Source organism: Protopterus annectens, chromosome 1.part1 (assembly GCF_019279795.1).
Source record: "Protopterus annectens isolate FY-2018-M chromosome 1.part1, PAN1.0, whole genome shotgun sequence".
Lineage (NCBI taxonomy): Eukaryota > Metazoa > Chordata > Ceratodontiformes > Protopteridae > Protopterus > Protopterus annectens.
Window position 1 is genome coordinate 1,295,554,159 of NC_056726.1, and position 19,323 is coordinate 1,295,573,481.

General features: G+C 37.1%; 1 protein-coding gene across 2 annotated transcripts in view; it reads left to right on the forward strand.

The window, feature by feature from the left end:
• Positions 1-19,323, forward strand: part of SLC22A23 (solute carrier family 22 member 23) — a 1,393,214-nt gene that overhangs the window by 932,446 nt on the left and 441,445 nt on the right. For both annotated transcript variants that reach the window (XM_044081567.1, XM_044081566.1), the window contains exon 4: positions 15,062-15,230. In XM_044081567.1, coding sequence (XP_043937502.1) covers positions 15,062-15,230 — 169 coding nt within the window. The remainder of the gene's footprint in view (positions 1-15,061; positions 15,231-19,323) is intronic.

Genomic DNA, 19,323 nt, shown 5'->3' on the forward strand with positions numbered 1-19,323 from the left:
GTATGAATTTAAAGAAAACACAAATAAACTAAAAAAGCAGAAACCATAATCTTTCAGAAAAATAGTTGGTTAGCAATATAAATCACAAGGTAAGCAACATTCTACAGTTAGATACTAAACAAAATTCAAGATGTGCTAGAGAAAAAGAAAAAATTGTTTAAGACAAACTCAAAGTTAAATCTGTCTACAGTAAAAATTAGTTTTATAGAGGGAAAGTTGGGAAAAATAAAGGGGGGAAAGTTGGGAGTAGTTAAGGAATAATTTCAGTCAGGATTACTACAAGGACATAGCCATTGAGTTTTGAGATGTTCTTTGATCTGTCTTTTGAAAAGGGATGTAGAGTCTAGGTTTGCTATTTCCTGAGGTAGTTGATTCCAGATTTTCCCGACAGCATTTGAAAATAGTGAGTCCCCAGCTTTATTCTTTGATTTGGTTAAGGCTACTAGGAGTTTATTAGCTGATCTTAGTGTGGCTAGGTTTTTATAAGGTGAAATCAGTTTTGTAAGGCTAGGGGTAGCATCTGGGTGACAAAGGGTCTTATGAATGATAATTAATTGTTGATAGCGTAAGTGGTTGTAGAGTTCTAACCAATCTCGTTGCTTGAGGTTAAGACAGTGGTGGGTTCTAAAAGGGGTAGCAGTAATGAATCTAGTAATACTATTGTAGCAGGTAGAAAGTTTGGTGATGTTGTTTTTAGACAAGTTTGTATATATAGCAGAGGCATAGAAAAGGGTGGAGATCAGGTGGCTCTGGGCCACAGTTTTTCTAGCAGATGGGGTAAGAAAGGGTTTAATTCTGTAGAGAGTACCGATTTTTTTGTTAACTGATTTAATGGTATTGTTAATGTGGTCATCAAAATTAAGATTATTATCAATTGTTACACCTAATAGGCGAGTGGTCATATCTGGGCTAATGCAGGTAGCATTGTTAGAGGAGATAGTGAAGAAAGGTGTTGTTGATTTGTTTGTAGGGGTAAAGAGAAGAAGTTTTGTTTTTGGGATTAAGAAGGAAGGAGAGTTCCATAAACCATTTTTCAACATTATGGAAGACTGTTTGGGTGAGGGACTGAAGGGAGGAAACATTATTGGCAGCACAAATAAGTGTTGAGTCATCAGCATATTGAATGCAGATGGCTTGGGGTATATTCAAATTAAGGTCATTGATAAATAAAGAGAAAAGAAGGGGCCTAGGATTGATCCTTGTGGAACCCCAATGTTTACTGGGAGTAAGGAGGATAGGTTGTTGTCCCATAGCACTGCTTGTTGCCTATGTTGGAGGTAACTCCTGAACCATTGAGAGTATGTGAGCCAAGTGAATAGAGATTTAGTTTGTCAAGAAGTATATTATGGTTAACCATGTCAAAGGCCTTTGACAGGTCAAGGAATAAAGCTGATGAGAAAAGATTGTTGTTCCTATTTTTATTTATGGCATCAGAGAAGGAAAGGAGGGCAGTTGTAGTACTGTGGAAAGGTCTAAAGCCATGTTGACTATTGGCTAGAAGTTTGTTTTGTAGGAGGTGGTTAAGAATTTGTTTATGTATACATCTTTCCATGATCTTTGCTAATGGGGAGAGTAAGGCAATAGGGCGAAAGTTTGCGAGCTCAGTAGAGGAGCCACCTTTATGTAGAGGTATTATATGAGATATTTTCCATATGGTGGGTATTTTTCCTTCAGAGATAGTCCTGTTAATAAGAATGGATATGGGGTAATCAATAGCTTTTGCCGCAATTTGTAGGTATTCTGAAGGGAGTTGGTCAGCAGAAGGGGTACAAGGTTTAAGTTTCGTGAGAAGCTTATAAATAAGAGATGTAGGCACTGGTTGAATGTTAAAGACATTGGATGAAGTGTTAGAGGTATTAGGTAGGGAGGTAGTAGAAGAGGGTAATGAATTAGCTAGGGTTTGAATGGCTTCAGTAAAGTACTTGTTAAAGGCATCTGGGATCAGAGTGGAGTTATTGAGATTAAAGCCTGAAGGGATAGGAGTAGTTGAATGTCCTGGTTTAAGAAGTTTGTTAATACCTGACCAGAATTTTTGAGAAGAATGCTGCCTAGTTTGTTGTATGTGAAGATAGTAATCCTTTTTATCTGCAAGAGTATCTTTCTTAGTGGCATTTCTTAATTGCTTAAAGAGTAGGTGATCAGATGGACTTTTGGTAGTTCTCCATTTAGCCCATATTTTATTTCTAAGGAGCATTTTTTGTTTAGTTTGTTTAGTAAGCCACGGGGCTGATTTGGTTCTTATCCTAGTAGAGTGAATAGGAGCATGATAGTCAAGGATTTGTAGAAAGTTGGTATTAAAGTAAGCCACTGCTTCGTTTAGTTCAAGGGTAGTCAATGGAGACCAGTCACATGCTTTCAGTTCTGCCATAAACTTATCTGGGTTAAAGAATTTGTTTGAGCGAGACATCTTAACTTTATGGTTAGTTGGGTTATGCAACTTTTGTCTAGTAACATATGTGAGCATATGGTCACTAATATTGTCAGGAAGAGTTCCTGGAGAGTACTTGTTTAGGTTGTTATTAGTAAGGATCCAGTCAAGAGTTGTTTCTTTATTTGTGGGTTTATGGATTCTAGTTGGAGTGTTAATTAATTGAGAGAAACCATAAAGATTTATATGGTTGGTGGGGTGTTGGGATGAACAGGTCATCCAGTCAATATTGAAGTCACCAAGTATTATGGTTTCCTGAGGTAGTTGGCTAGAAAGTGAACTAAGTAAGTTTTCTAGGATATGAGTATTATTTCCAGGGGGAAGGTACATGCAAATGAGATAAATTGATTTGTTATTGTTGATGCTTAGTTTAATAGCTAATATTTCGGCTTTGGAGTCTAGTGATGGAAGTTCATTGTAGAGAGTGATTTGGAGATTAGATTTATAGAGAATAGCTATGCCTCCACCTTTCTTATTTATGGTCGGTGCATCTAAGTATATTATAGCCAGGAGGGGTGATTTCCTGGTCTTGAATGGAGGGTTTTAGCCATGTTTCAGTAAGACATAGTATGTCGAATGCATGTAAGTCAAGAAGTGAATGTAGGTGATGAATTTTATTCTTTAAACTTCTTATATTGAGTTGTGCTATTAGTAGGGAGTTAGCTGTTTTAGTACATGATGATATTGTCGGTGATGTATTAATATTAAGATTAAAATTGTTATTAGTGTAGGGACCTGGGTTAGGATGAATATCTCCATGAAGGAGGAGGTTGTGCTGGGAATTCACAAGGAATTTAAGGGATTTTGGTGAGTTGTAAGAGTTCTTTTTGTTTAAGTAGATTTTTAGATGAGTTGTTCTATGGTATTTTGGGAGTAAAAAGTTAGAGTAACAGGTTATGTTACTATGTGCCAAGATATTGAAAAATGCGGTTGGTAGAGTTTGTGGGAGGTGAAGGTTTTGTTCATGTAAAGTGATATTTTCAAAGAAGGTACAATAATATGGTATGGATAGGGAGGCTATAGTAATGGTAAAGAGTAGGATATATGTGGAATAAGGTTTGAGTTTTGGAGACATGATAGCGAGTAAGTGTCAGGTGAGTACTGCTTGTAAGAGAATGAGAGGTCAGGATCAGGTAGAGAAGGGCCAGGTTACAGAGAGGGGTATGGGAGCAATGAAGAAGAGAAAAGGGGAAAAAGGGAGATAGGTAGAGGTTATAGTTAACAGTTAGGTAATATAGAGAAGGAGTAAGAAGTGTGACAAGGCCTGGCAAAGGAGAGAGTTATAATAATTGAGAATGAGGCGGAGATAAATAGATAGTGATTAAGAATGGGAGGCAGTGCTGGAGATAGTGTTTGATGGGGGTTGGTTGAGAGAAATAGGGGAGTGTCTAGTGAAGTATAAGGGTAGGACCCCTGGGGGTGGGTGGGAATTGGGGGTAGGGAGGGGAGCGGAGCGGGGCCAGAGCAAGTAGAGAGACAGAGTGAGCGGAGACAATCAGTAAGCAGCAGGATGTAGGGAGAAGTAGCAAAGCAGTCAGGTAACAGCTAAGGAGAGCAGAATATGGAGTAGAGGAGGAGGAGAGCGGATCTATAAAGCAGTAAACTATATAGTAGTTAGGAGAAGAGGAGGTAGAACCTAGTCATAGGGAGGAAAGTAGAAGTAGGGGAAGTCAGGTTCCTAGGGAAGGAGTGTAAAGGAAGCAGGAGGAGAGAGATGTTCAAAGAGCAGAGACTTTGAGGGGAATAAGAAAGAGAGGTAGGGCACAACGCCTATTGTATACCGCCACCTAGTGGTCAGTGTTAGAAATAACAGCAGGTATCAAGGGTAAAGACACCACAGGTGAAAGGATATGGAAGTTAGCAAGGGGTATATCCTTCCGGAGGCTAGAGACAGGGGAAAGGATATTTTGATGATCACAATAGATGTAGTAGAACTCTTCCCAAGTATACCACATGACATGGGAATAGATTGGTTCTCTGACATCTTAACAAGCTTGAGTGATTTAAGTAACAATCAGATTAATATACTAATCGAATTTATAGAGATCATCCTTAATAATAATTACATATTCTTCAATGGAGAATACTTTAGGCAAAGAAAGGGTGTAGCCATGGGCTCCCCTTGCGCTTCATCTTATGCAAACATTGTTCTACATAAATGGGAGCAAACCTACATACATTCTTCTAAATGGAAACAGTATATTTTATTTTACAAGCGATACCTGGACGACATTTGTTTATTGTGGCAGGGATCTAAGGAAGCGTTCTTGGAGTTTTTTAACTACATTAACACAACAACTGACTTTTTGTCATTTACTTACGAACTTAGCAGTAACTCACTACACTATTTGGATATCCTTCTCACTAAGGATAGTAAAGGAGAACATTTTGAATCAACTATTTATAGGAAGCCCTTATACTCCAACACATTTTTACATTTCGATAGCTCGCATCCCTTTTACACTAAAAAGGGAATCATCAGAGGTCAGTTGATTCGAGCATCAAGAATCTGTAGTACCCTAAATGCTTTTTTGAACAAAGTTACCACTTTAACTAATATGTTGGTAGAAAGAGGTTACCCCTCTCAGTTAATTAACACAATCACAGAAGAAATTTTAGAGAAAAGGGATTCTAAGTTTCCACTTTTGCTCAGTAAAGGTCTTTCGTTTCTTAAGAACAACAGTAAAGGAAACAACGATACACAGAGGAGTTTCATTTACACTTACACTCAAGATGCAGCTTTTATTGAAAACACTTTGCAAGCCTTTTGGCCTATGTTATCAACACAAGAAGATATTAAAAACTATATACCAAGTACATTAACTTTCATTAGGAAATGTGACATAAATCTTAAAGGAATGTTCGAACAGAACACCAGTACAAGGAACACTAATAACACCATGGCCCCTCATAGGAAAAATTGAACTTTCAAATGTGGTGCATGTAAGCAATGTAAGTACCTACTTAATGCTGAGGAAATATTTCTTCCAGCCAGAAATTGCACTTTGAGAACATCAGGGCACCACAATTGTAATACAATGGGGGTAGTATACTTAGGTATATGTACATTCTGCCATGGTTTTTATGTGGGTAAGACCACTAGAATGCTTAAAAAACGGATTTATGAGCACGTATACGAAATTGAGAAAAAGAAAAATACTAATGCTTTCTTCAAACACTCTCTATTATGTGATAACATGTCTTTAAAATTTTTTGTTTTGGAACGAGTCACCAGTGACCCTAGGGGAGGTGACTGGGAAACTTACCTGGAAACCAGAGAGTTAACTTGGCAACTCAAATTAGATGCTTCAAGAAACCCTGGGATGAATGAGAGCATCAGTATTAACAGTATATTGAAAATGAAAAGGAACAAATTATAAACAATTTTTAGGGTTATTGTTTAGTGTTCAATATTTATGAAATTTCATGAATATTTATATTTAATTATATTACACTGGTTTTTAAAAGAAAGATTAACACATTAATTCATGCATTAATAGATTTGGTTACTAATATTAGGAAAATTCTAAATACAAAACAAACTGATTAATTTTGTACTAATGTTACACCAATTTTTTATGTATTAGTACCTTAAATAATGTGATACTCTTTTTTAGCATAACATTTACATTTTATATTTTATACTCAAAAAAATATATTTTTATTGATGTTTTTAATGTATGACTAACAAAGATTTTTTAAGTGCAGTTTAAACTTATGAATTATGATTATTAATGTATTCTACTTATACATTTAATGAATTTAGAAGAGATTTGCTTTTTTTAGTAGCACTCAAATTTGTTTAGCTGCTGGTTAAAGTTCGTGGACATCAAATGATTGCATTGTTAAAAAAAGTATAATGTTTGCAGCACTATTGCACTTTAAAAGTTGATTGTCTTATTCCAATTGTTAACTTAATTGCTTAATTGGCCGATTATAATGTGTATTTATACAGTGTGGCCATACTTGCATTTTATCCTTGAAAAAGCCTGGAATTGTCCAGGCGAAAGCGCTTGGTTTACTTTTGGATTATTCTTCTGGTCTTTACTTTGTCAATAAAAGATTTGCAGTGGAACTACCTGGACTGTTATTCCTTTACCATTTGAGGAAGAATTTTATCCTGTTTGGTTTGGTACTTAACTTATACTGTTTGGCTTGGTACCTAACTAGTACTGGAGGATTTTTACAGAAATTTCTGCTGTGTATGAACGGATTCCAGCTACCTTTACGTTGTTTTTGGTTCAGGCATGGTGAGTTGTTCTAGTTCCTGTTTTCTTAAAATAAATGAAAAAAATTTCACTACCAAAGCTAGATACTCTTGTATGAGTAAGGGTGTTATTTATGCTATATTTTGTAGTTGTCATAAATATTATATTGGAGAAACAAAGAGAATGCTAACAGATAGAATTAAAGAGCATATAAGGGATGTAAGAAATAATAAACTGAATAGTCCTGTTGCTGAACATTTTAATTCTGTACATCATGGTAATATTGATTGTTTAAAAACTACTATATTAGAACATGTTCCCCTGTATCATAATAACTGGGAATGGCAAAAGAATATATTGAGACAGAAGGAATCTATTTTAATTATGAAGTATGGTACTTTACATCCATATGGTATGAACAGAGAATGTAACTGGCAAAGTCTTATTTAAAACTGTGACTTTAAATATGCATTACATCTTTTTAAATTATCTGATTGTATAATTGATTTATTGCTTCAATTTGTATATATTCTGAAGTTTTTAAGAGTTTCTTTGTTTTACTCTGTAAAGGCTGTTGGCCGAGGCGCTAGAGAAAATATTTGTTCGAACTGAATAAATTTTACTATTTTGGAAGGTAGAGCTGGGACTCACTGTTGGTCTTTGTTGTTGTATATATAGTTTTATATTATGTTTTTTTGGGATGGCTAAGCAGGCTCTGATTGTATAAGCAGGGAGATGGTCACTAATAAAGTTGGACATAGTGCCAGAAGTTATGAATTTGGAAGGATCTGAGACTAGGCTCCAGTCTAGGATGGATCTTTCACTAGTTTTGTTGTTATACCTAGCCAAGTCCACCCAAATTGCCTCAGTAAATCAGTACATAAAAACAAGAATGGACCACTGTTTACTGTTACTACTGCCCATAGATATATATGATATAGTGCTCATATTTGTAAATGCAGAAATATGTGCAGCAGAAAAAACATACCTGCAGATTGGAATATCTAATCTTCTTGATAGCTGCAGTCAAATGACTATAGATAATTTTGTAATCACTGAGATTAGTTGCTCAGAGTAGCTATCGCAAATTTTTACTTTATTAAAAACATTTCATTGATTGTCAAGTCATGTCCTGTTAACATGAGAGAAGCCATGGTAAAATTATAAGGCAATTATTTCAGTAGTACTAACAAAATAATTACCCTGCATGTGTCCTGAGGATGAGAAATTTTATTTTTTTTAAACTAAATTCTTATCAGTTCTAAAATAAAAATCAACATGTGCTACAACTAAGTTGTCTTGGGACTCATAATTCCGGCTTTTTCCTGTTGTGCCTAGACAGTTTAACACCCACAGGTAAGGGGTTAGTAGCTAAAGATAAAATAGAAAAGTGGCCTTAATGAATCTATAAGCTACAGTGGTAATGGTGCCAAATACTGTGTGTGTATGTCACATGTGAGAAAGTTTCCACTACACTGAAACTGCACCTCCAATATCTAAAACACGTGGAAATATTTTAAATTCTTAAACATAGTTGTACAGTGGAGTAATTTAAAACATGTGCTAAACAAATAACTCAGAAGACAAATAAAATCTACCAAAGCCAAATTCGAGGTAAGTTTAGCCTCCCAGGCCAAAGACAACCACAAAACATTCTTTAGCTATGTCAGCAACCTCAAAGGCAATACACAATTGTGTGAGAGCTCATTGTAATTGGAACCACCTATACTGAGCCAGAAGATACAGAAAACCCTCTGGCTGATAAATTCAGCTCCAACTTTCTCCTCTCTCCCCCTCAACCTTCCCTCAGGAAATATCATCAAATATAACTCTCCTACTATCACTAGGGAACAGGTCCTTAATGCTCTCTCCAAGACCAAGAACACTGCATCAATGGGCCCAGACAATATTGCAGGATGCCTTTTAAATAGCATGAAACATGACCTATCAGGGCCCTTGGAATTACTATTTAACTGTAACCTCCAAACAGGCTTTATGCCTCATGAATGGAGAAAGACAACAGTCATCCCTCTGCACAAAGGTGGGCAACCTACAGACCCTGGAAACTACAGACCCATAATTCTCACTAGTCTTATATGTAAAGACATGGAAATAATTATCATGGAGATGATCAATGGAGATATAGTAGACCTCCAGGCACTGGACCCAACCAAGTTTAGTTTAGTCACCAAAGCAATGAATGAAGGCAGAATCATTCACACTGCCTACCTTGATCTGGCCAAGGCATTTGACACAATACTTCATTCGGGCATTGCGGACAAACTCAAGAGGTTAGGTACAAACCCATATGTCACCCGGTGGATAGACAATTGGCTCACAGATAGGACCCATGAAGTCTGAATTGGGGAGTCCACCTCTACAAAGAGGCCAGTCACAAGTGGAGTCCCTCAGGGATCAGTCCTTGGACCACTCCTTTTTGGCATTTCTCAGAAGTCAAGGCCAATGTCAGTGGTCTCTGGCTGACTAAATTTGCAGATGATTGCAAATTAGGAGCTGTCATTGAATCTCACACTGACACAAATGTTCTCCAGGAGAGGCTGACACAGACAAACAACTGGTGTCAGAGCCATGCACTAAAACTAAATGCCAAGAAATGCATCATATTGACAACACACCCCTTAGAAGTTGACCCAGTATTCAGGGACTTAGGGGCACACATAAATAGTAATCTAGCCTTTGATCATCATATATCTATAGTGGTGAGGAAATCATTCTATGTTGTGCAACTTATAAACAAAGGTATGGCATCTAAGTCCAAAGAAGTCATTGTTCCACTGTATTTGGCATTCATCAGACCTACCATTGAGTACATTGCCCCCTTTGGTATATACCTAACCAGGCATTTCCAACACCTCACTAAAAGAATACAGGGTGTAAGTAATATGTCCTATGCAGACCACCTCAAGGCCCTATCCCTGTATTCTGTCTCCTACAGGCTTTTGAGGTGAGATCTATACATGGTATACAGGTCATTGCCAGACCCCACTCTGATGGACCTCCTGCATATCCACAAAACAAACAGCACCAGAATTACCTACGGTAAAGACTTAAACCTTGCCTGTGTTATAAATGGGGCCTGCTGGAGTGATAGATATGTATCCCAGAGACTACCCCGTCTATGGAACAGGCTCCCCATCCTTGTGAAGCAGAGTTCCTCCCTAGCCCAATTCAAGTGCAACTTTGACAGTTGGATGGGAAACTGGAAATTCATCCCTGGTTTGGCACCTGTGTCTCTGATGCAAACAGGTAACCTGTAAATGGTTAATTTCCTAGACCCATGCTTACACCTATCAAGTGTATCAGAACTTGTCAGAGATTTGGGATGCATCGCTAGGCTTAAAAAAGCCCTTGTGGTCGTTAGCTTAGTAAACACCTATAGACCTATGAATCAGTGTTGTCCCTACTAAAGCAGTCACATGTACTGATTAATCACTCCAGATAACGTTTACTTACTCTAGCTCTAGATAAACCTGCATAAATGACAGGCCTGATGGTGATAATTGTTGTAATTTATGTATTTCCTACAACCACATTTTAGTTGCATTATAAAGTATAAGTTGCATTTCCTTGCTAATTGCATGAGTGATACCATGGGATCACCCAATACCAGCAGTAAAGAAAGTAAGCAAGGAAAGAACATAGAAGAAAAAAGCACCAAATTAGCTTCAGTTATATAAATATTTATATCTAGTGACTATACTGCATGCTGAGAGACATAAAGTCATGAAATACCAGGATATTCAAGCAGGAACTAGAACAGTATGGAATAAAGACACCCAGATAGTTTCCATAGTAGTAGAAGGAGAATAGCAGCTAATACAAACAATGTTCATGTATACTTGAAATGTTGCTAATATGGGCAACTCCATTTGATCTGCAGAAGGAAGAAATTCAGGATACCTCTCTCCTAAGAAGAATAAGAAAAAAATTCTTAGCAAACAAAATTAAAGAAGTACTCATTTCATGATCTTTTATCATACCCTGACTCAGGATGTGGTCCACTTCTGTCAAAGTATTACAAACAATAAACTGGAGGAGTTAAAGTGAGACGCTGATTAATGTGAGTTTGCTGGATTAACTTGCTGCATTAAAAACTATTCTGTTACATTACAAGACTGGTAAAATCTTATCATGAAATTAAAACAAATAGAAGTCCAATGGAACAGCCTCACAACATTTTTGTTTGTATATTCTTTCTTCTCTTGTTGCTGTTTATTAGCTGTTTCACAGAAATGGAACTTTTCATCTTCTGTATGCTTGAGTATCCTAACATGATGTGAGATGGTGTTCAGTTAAGAAGCTGCAGCACATCTCCCCACTTGTGTACTGTACTGTCTTGTCGTAGCTTTTACTTGCTGTAATATGTATGCACAGTATGTGTGCCTGTGTCTACACCCATTTTAAATGGCTGTTTCACCTGTTTATGTACGTGTTTTCCCCAAACATCTCTCTGTTGCCTTTTTTCCACTTTTGCCTTCTTACTACTTACACCTGGGCTGAGTCTGAAACTGGTCAGTATTGATCAGTGCACTACCCTGGTAAACAAATATAAATAAGAAAATACTAGGTCATCTGAATTTGTATTTCATTGCATCTTCCTCTGTATCTTTATCTCTGCAAATCCATCAGTAGCATTCTCTTTTCAGATGTATTAATATTTTATTTTTATTTATTTATTTATTTTACATTTGTTGCCCGAGATAGTCCGATTGGACACATGTCCGTTTTCAGCGGATGCCCGGGGAGAAAAGCTCCAAACACAACATACAGAAAAAAATAATACTGGAAAAATCATAATATCAATACATGTTACAAACAGTTTACAGACTGTTCAGTCAAGCAAGTTATACAATCGATCATTATTAAACTTATATAAGTACTTAGACTAACAATTATGGCACAGCTTGTATGTAGCATAAAGTACTGTTTGGCACACTGTTATAGAAAGGAGCTAGTCAGGATTAGAACAAGGACATATGCCATTGTAAGCTGGTTGTATTGAAGTAGGCTAGGTAATTCAAGCCACCGTAGAAGATTTAAGTTATGACACTGGTGTGTCCTAAATGCCGTGCCTGTGGCAAATCTAACAATGTGGTTATAACAGCTAGAGAGCTTGCTAAGGTCGAATTTGTTCAAATTGGTAAATAAAGGGGAGGCATAGAGAAGGGTATAGAGCAGATGACAATGAGCAATAGCAGTTCTAGCAAGTGGAGTAAGAAAAGGTTTAATCTTATAAAGGGAGCCAAGTTTCTTGAAACTAGCATTTACTAAATGTTCAATGTGTATTATCATCTTGGAGCTTTTTCTCCCCGGGCCTCCACTGAAAATGGACATATATTCAGTCGGACTATCCTGGTCAACAAATATAAAATAAATAAATAAATAAATAAAATAAATACGTTTTTTTATTAATGGTTTTGATAGTTTGGTTGACATGCATATCAAATTGAAGGTTATTATCTATTATAACATCTAAGAGTTTAGTTTGGGCCTCCGGGGTGATAATGGTGCCATTATTAGATTTAATGGTAAAGAATAGTGATGATGACCTACGAGTGGGGTATAAAAGTAGCAGCTTTGTTTTGTTAGGGTTTAAGGTCAGATAATGATTAGAGAGCCAATTTTCAACAGTGTTAAACATATTCTGGGACAATGTCATTAGTTTTGTCTGGGAGGTGGCTGAGCAGATTAAAGTGGAGTCATCTGCATATTGAATGCAGGTTGCATCTGGGATGATAGAGTGGAGGTCATTAATAAAGACAGAGAAAAGAAGGGGTCCTAGTATAGAGCCCTGGGGGACTCCTAGGGTGATGGGTAGAAGGGAGGATAGTTTGTCTTGCCATAGGACAGCCTGTTGTCCACCACTGAGGTGGGATTGAAACCATTGGAGAGCATGGTTATCTAAGGAGAAGGCCTTCAAAGTATGGATGAGCTTTTGGTGGTTAACCGTATCGAAGGCCTTGGAGAGATCAAGAAAGAGGGCCGAGGATAGTTTATTATTTCGGTTATGGTTAGAGAAGGAGAGGAGGGCTGAGGTAGTACTATGGAATGGCCTAAAGCCATGCTGGGTGCTAGCCAACAGGTTGTTCTGGATAAGATAGTGCAGGAGTTGTTTATGGATGCACTTCACCATAATTTTAGCCAGCGGCAACAGAATAGCTATGGGTCTGAAGTTTGAGAGTTCAACGGAGCTACCTCCTTTATGGAGTGGTATAAGATGGGATATTTTCCATGTGGAGGGGATGGTACCTTCAGATATGGTTCTATCAATTAAGATGGAGATGAGGTATGCTATGGCATCTGTGGCTTTTTGTAGGTACTCTGCAGGGAGGAGATCAGCAGATAGGGTGGTTGGCTTTAGTTTCTTAATTAGGGCATGGATAAGTGATATAGACACTGGTTGAAAGCTAAAGGAGAGTTGGATATTGGGTATAGCGGCAGTTGAGCTGGAGTAACTAGGAGGCAGTTGACTAGCTAGGGACTGGATAGTGTCTGTGAAGAAACTATTAAAGGTGTTGGCAACTTCCTCCAGGGTTTTATGGCTGGAAGATAAAGTTGGAAGATGAAAGGATTTCAGTGGTTGATTGACCTGGGTGAAGGAGCTTGTTTATTCCTTGCCAGAATTTTTGAGGTTTGTTATGATGTTTTTGTTGAAGATGGCAGCAGTTTTTTTTTTTGTCTAAAGTAACAGATTTCTGTGCGTCATTCCTTAATTGCCAAAATTTTAGTTAATCTAGTGGGGCTTTTGTGGCACACCAAGTGGCCCAAGCCTTGTTTGTAAGTGTGATTTTTGATTTGGTATCTTTTGAAAGCCATGGTGCAATTTTTGCGTTGGTTCTAATAGAACAAGTAGGAGCATGAGAGTCCAGGATGGCAAGGAAGTTGGTATTAAAGTATGCTACAGTTTCATTCAATGGTAAGAGTTTTAGGACTGACAAATTTTGTAATTTGAGTTCATTTTGGAAATTGGTGCTGTTGAAGTTCCTGTTATTTCTTATTGTTTTGTAGATGGGCTGGTGAGGGCGATCAGCCTTGTCCTTAATTATGTAGGTAAGAAATTGGTCACTTAGGTCTTCAGGGAGGGCTCCTAACTTATACAAATGGGGATGGTTATTGATAAGTATCCAGTCTAGGATACTTTCTTTGTTATTGGGTTTGCCAATACGGGTGGGGGAGGATATGATCTGTGTAAACCCATGAAGGGTTACGTGGGTTGTAGGAGATTCCGAGGAACAGGGGTTCCAGTTGATATTGAAGTCCCCGAGAACAGTGGTTTCTTGGGGATAGGTACTGGATAACCAGTGGAGGATGTCTTCTAGTGTGCTTGTGTTATTACCTGGGGGAATGTAGCCACAGATTATGTCTATACATTTGTTTTTGTTAATTTGCAGTTTGGTTATAAGAATTTCTGCATTATTAACCTGAGGTGGTTGTAAGGATCCTTAGTAACATTCAGTGTAGTTTTATAAAGTATAGCTACCCCACCACCTCTTCTAGTAGGACGGTCTAGCCTGAGCAAGTTGTACCCTGGTGGTAATACCTCATTGTCTGTAGTTTCTGGTTTTAGCCAAGTTTCTGTTAGACGTAATATGTCGGGGGAATGAATTGCCAATAAGGAATGTAGGTGATGGACCTTATTATTTATGCTTCTGATATTTAAGTGGCAGACCAGGAATGAATTAGGGGATCTTTTTGGAGGTAAGCTTCCTACTCATTTTATCACATGTTTATCCTAAGACATTTCTACTGATGTCCTTCTTTCTAGGATTCTAATGAAAGATACTATACATTTCTCATGTTCAAGTTTTCTTTCTCAAGTGACATTAAGTATAATATGGAATAGAGTACATATTAGGCTTAGACTACTGTACATAATGGTCCAGATTCCAAAAGAGTTGATCTCCTTGTAAATTACTTGGTGTAAGGTCTGTCTATAAGGCAGGCTTACACTAAAGTTAGTAATTTAAACCAAGAACAAGTGTTTTGGAATTAGGCCCGCTGTATAACAAACATTTAATGTTAATTTTCCCTATTTTGATGCTGTTTTTTCAATTACATTCTTTTGCAACTTACTGCTGTGCTGTTTGACTTGTATTGTTATGCAGTTATGTTTCCTGAATTTATACTTTTGGGATGAGACTAAAAAAGGTCCAAAAAGATTGGTATTCTACCCTTGTTAACAATTACAAATACATAAACAATGAATAATAGTGCCTTTGTTGTTTTTAGGTTGTGTTTATTAGTGTGTAATAACAATGTTATTAATGGTAGTCTGTTATGTCCTCCATCATGTGGAGTAATCAGTCTACTTCAGTGTGTTGCATTCTGATAAGATACAACTGTACTTTAAAAACTCAGTGTTTGGAACATAATATGGACACTTAAATTATTTTCTTCCTTTCAGGAATAGAAATTTGTCCTCCTGATCATCGCTTTATGATAACTATGATAGCGAGTTTCATTGCTATGGCTGGGCAGCTCGTCATGCCTGGCTTGGCTGTATTGTGCAAAGACTGGCAGGTTCTCCAGGCTGTCATCATCTGTCCGATAATCTTGATGATCTCTTATTGGTGGTAAGTAAAGACATTTCCATGATGGATATGTTTTTTCTGCTTACTTTGTAGTGAAAGGCTGTTTTCATAGCTTGGGGCACATTTTATTTAAATATGTTATCAAAACATAATTACTAATGATGAAGCAAGGCCATTATAAATTACAGATCTAATAGGTCCCCAAAACACCACTGGGGATTATAAACTGAAGGGAAACTTCAGTATGTAGAAATTCAGATTATTTCTCTCTCTGTCATACCTGCTGTCCTTAGAACTACCAGATGATACAACAAACTGCAAAACAAGGCAGTTTACCTAGGTGTATGAGATGCCATGGTGGTGGAACTGTCAACTCAGCATAACTATCAAGTATCCCTTTGTAAACTGAGTCTTGCTATCAATGTATTTATCATAGAATTAACTCTGACATACTGTGCTATTATTTAGGTGGGTTGCTAGCTGTGTGATGTTTGTAAAAATGTACTACTACAGCAGTGTACTACTACAGCAGTCTGGGACTGCACCGTTAGGGTAGCCATGATTCTACTTTTTCTGTTTTTAGCTTGATGTGGACTACATCGTAGCCTGAGATTATCTGTGACATTACCAAAGTTTTTTGGTGCTTTGTTTGAAATTTGTGCTTTAAATTATTTTTTCATGTTCTTTGTTGGTCTTAAAGTAAAAATAGTGAATGCACTTCATACAAGTGCATACAGGGGACAGTTTTCAGGCTAGATCTTTAACAGGTCAAATGCATAAAGTGTTCTTCTAAGTGACAACTAAAATACAGAAACTAGAAACTAGTGCCTAGGATATCCTGCTCAGTAAAAAAAAAAACTGATAGTCCCTGTATGCTCTTCAACTACAATACTTTATTTTCTCACAGACTGTAAGGTTCATTAAAGAGTGCATGCATGAGTCTAGAGGAAATGTCTTTCAAAGGTTTTCTGTTTAATGTTTAATATATGTGAAGCTGTCTCTCATTAATCATGTTTTATTTATTTACTTATTTCTTTAAAAAGGCAGCATAATGAAAAATATGGTGTGAAGTGTTGCAGCTCCACAGCAAGTCATAATTCTGAATTCATTGTTATTTCTTAACTCATAAGTTCACTTACCAAGGCTGTGATTGACTGCCTTCTAAAAGTGCCATGGATGTGACTGCATGACAGAATGTTCTACTTACTATAATATAGTAGCATTATTTTTGAAAGCAGTTAATGAGGGAAGACTCCTGCTTTTAAGGGAAAGTTTCTTGCATAGTCTTGGATGACACTTTGTGATGTATCTGACATTTTTCTACTGACATTTGTCATTAGGTTGCCCAATCTTGTGTTACCTTACCTAGTGGCAGATGCTTGTCGTCGCATCTTAAGATCTCACAGAAGGTACCTCAGGATTACAGACAGTTGCTCTTCATTTTTAGTTTTCATTTATTCCATAAACATCCAGCATATTTGTAAAATATTTTGCTCCAGTGTTATCTCGTTTTAAAAAGTAAAACATAACTATTTTACTACCTTATCTAGTAAACTGTTGGATAGTTGCATAGATAAAGAAATTGTTACTGTACAACATAAATAGTTGTCCTATTATGTTATCTATGCATAATGGTGAACTACAAAAGAAAAGAAAAGAAATCTCCTGTGACTTCATCAGCTTCAGTGATGCTTCTAGAAATGGTCATAAATTAATTTGTAGAGCCACAGAATGTCGTGATTATGGTCTGGAATCAGGTGGGGGGGGGGTTAACTTGTTAGTCACATACCTAGCATGAGACCTCAAAATCACTTAGGTTTGCTTAACAAAAGCTTGTTAGGCACAACATTGCTATTGGGTTTCATGCTAGGGACCAACAGCAGACAATGCTCATTGGCAAAGAAGAGAGACAGAATGTAAAAACAGCTTTTACAAGCTGTTAGAACTTCACTCTGCTGCAAAAGTACAAGAGTACAGCATCTAACAGATCCCATTTCGACAACATGTCAGTACAGGAAACTGATCTCAGTAGAAAATATCACTTTTATTCAACCTGAAGGAGATTAAGGCAGTTTAGAGGGATTGATAGCCTTTCAGGACAGTTTTCACCAAGGGCAGAGGCCTTAATAGTTCAACAAGGACACTCTCATGCAAGGAACACTTTAGTAATGTTATGCATAAAAAAATAAACAGTGAAGTCAGATATTTCCAGCTATGCAAGGAGAGACACTACAGATTTAGATGCAAGCTTTGCAATGTAACTATCAACTCTCAACATTTCAGCTTCTAGTATAATACAATCCGTTAGCAGACACTTTGATCAGGATGATGACTTCAGCTGATGAATGAAACCTGAATGTACAGATATTTGGAGGCATTGTGCAAGTGTGATAGCTCACAAAAGAAGTCCTGTCCATACCTTTTAATGTGTCCACTTTTGGCAGAGTACTCCAATTTCAGCCTTCCTTAATGCTTGCTCCACTGCACCATTTTGGCTTTTCACAGGTCCAATATGAACTCTTTTACTGGTTGAGAAAGGAACTTGTCAAAGACAAACTGGAGTAAATAAAGTCATCACACTGTGGCTACCATCTCACTGTATTATGCTATTGGTCCATTGAAAAATGGAACAAGACAGTCCGCAATTTTTTTTAAAGCAAGTACTCCAGAAAGCAGTTTTGGACTTACTAGCCTCAAAATAAACATAAACATCTGGAGGAAAATATTTGTTGAATTTCTGTAGTTTGTGGTATTCCTTGAGTTCTGCTACAGCTTTTAGTCTCAGAGTTCATCTACTTCTAGTTGTTTGGGTTGGATGTGCCACTTTGTAGGTCATTGTAAAAGCAATGTCTGCCTGCAAGTTCAGGAGGAACTCTTCCTGCCAGCATTCAGCACTCCAGTCCTGAGCTGTTAATGCCAATTCCAAATATTCCAACATTAAGAGGATGGCTGGAATTGGAATGTAGATAAAAGCTATGCAGCCTTTTGTTCATCTTGTTCCTCAGACTTTAGCCAGGTGTAGACTGACCAGAACTACTGCTGCCTGTGAGTAATTGCCAGGCTACTGCCAAGCCATGCCCATTCAGTGTTTAGGATAGATCAATTCCCATTAGGCCACTTGCCATCTTTCTTCCCTTCCAATACATTGGGAGCTACTTTACCTTCAGTACTGTTGTGGATTTTGGATTTGAAAAGTGAGAGCCGAGCAGGGAGGGAGCTGAATGTAGGTCCAGCTAATCCAAATGAAAATGTTCTGTAAGAATAATTAGGCTGCTTATTTTATTTTCATTGCAAACTTTTATCGTATAGAACAGTTTTTTTATATTTCTTCAGGCATTCACACTCAGTCGTTCACTATCTGGTCTTTCCATTCATTCTTCATTCTTATATTTATTTTTAACTATAGTAACCAAATAATGAACACACTTTTGAGGTTCAGCCTTTATATGCTTCAGAAATGCATGCTAGTACAAAGCCCATTATAACAACTTTCTAAATATTGAGGGGTGTGGGTGGCATAGCCCCCCACATACTTAGATTTTATATTTATGAATCTCATTTTACTGAAAGCTAACAATATAAAACCAAATGTAGGAGGGGGGCTATGCCTCCCCCACACATGCTTAACTATATATACTTAACTCCAGGATCACACTACAGGGGGAAAATGCATATACCTTTTATTTGCCCAAACAGTACCTACATTCAGTGAAATGTGATTCAGTGAAATGTTTTCAGTGATTTGAGCTTTCAGCGATTTTTTTTACTCAATTTTATTAATTTTCAACAATATTTATATAGAGATTATAAATCCATTGAATTAATTTCTAATAAACTATTTACAATATATACAATTGGCCTACAAAATGGAAACAAACTGTTGTGAAATTTAGTTACACAATGTTTGAAAAGAGAAAAAAAAAACTTGCATTTTATCATTACACAGTTAACAGTGGATCTGAATTGAGAGTCTCAATGAGAGAATGTACTTTCACCCAAGGATTATTAGACCACTTCTTATGATAAATTCATGACTCCTTAGTTTTTATTTCCAACAGCGCAGTTTCTTTCAGAAGGGTTAAAAAGTCTTCTATAGTTGGTGCAGAGGAGGATTTCCACTTCTATTGATACATTT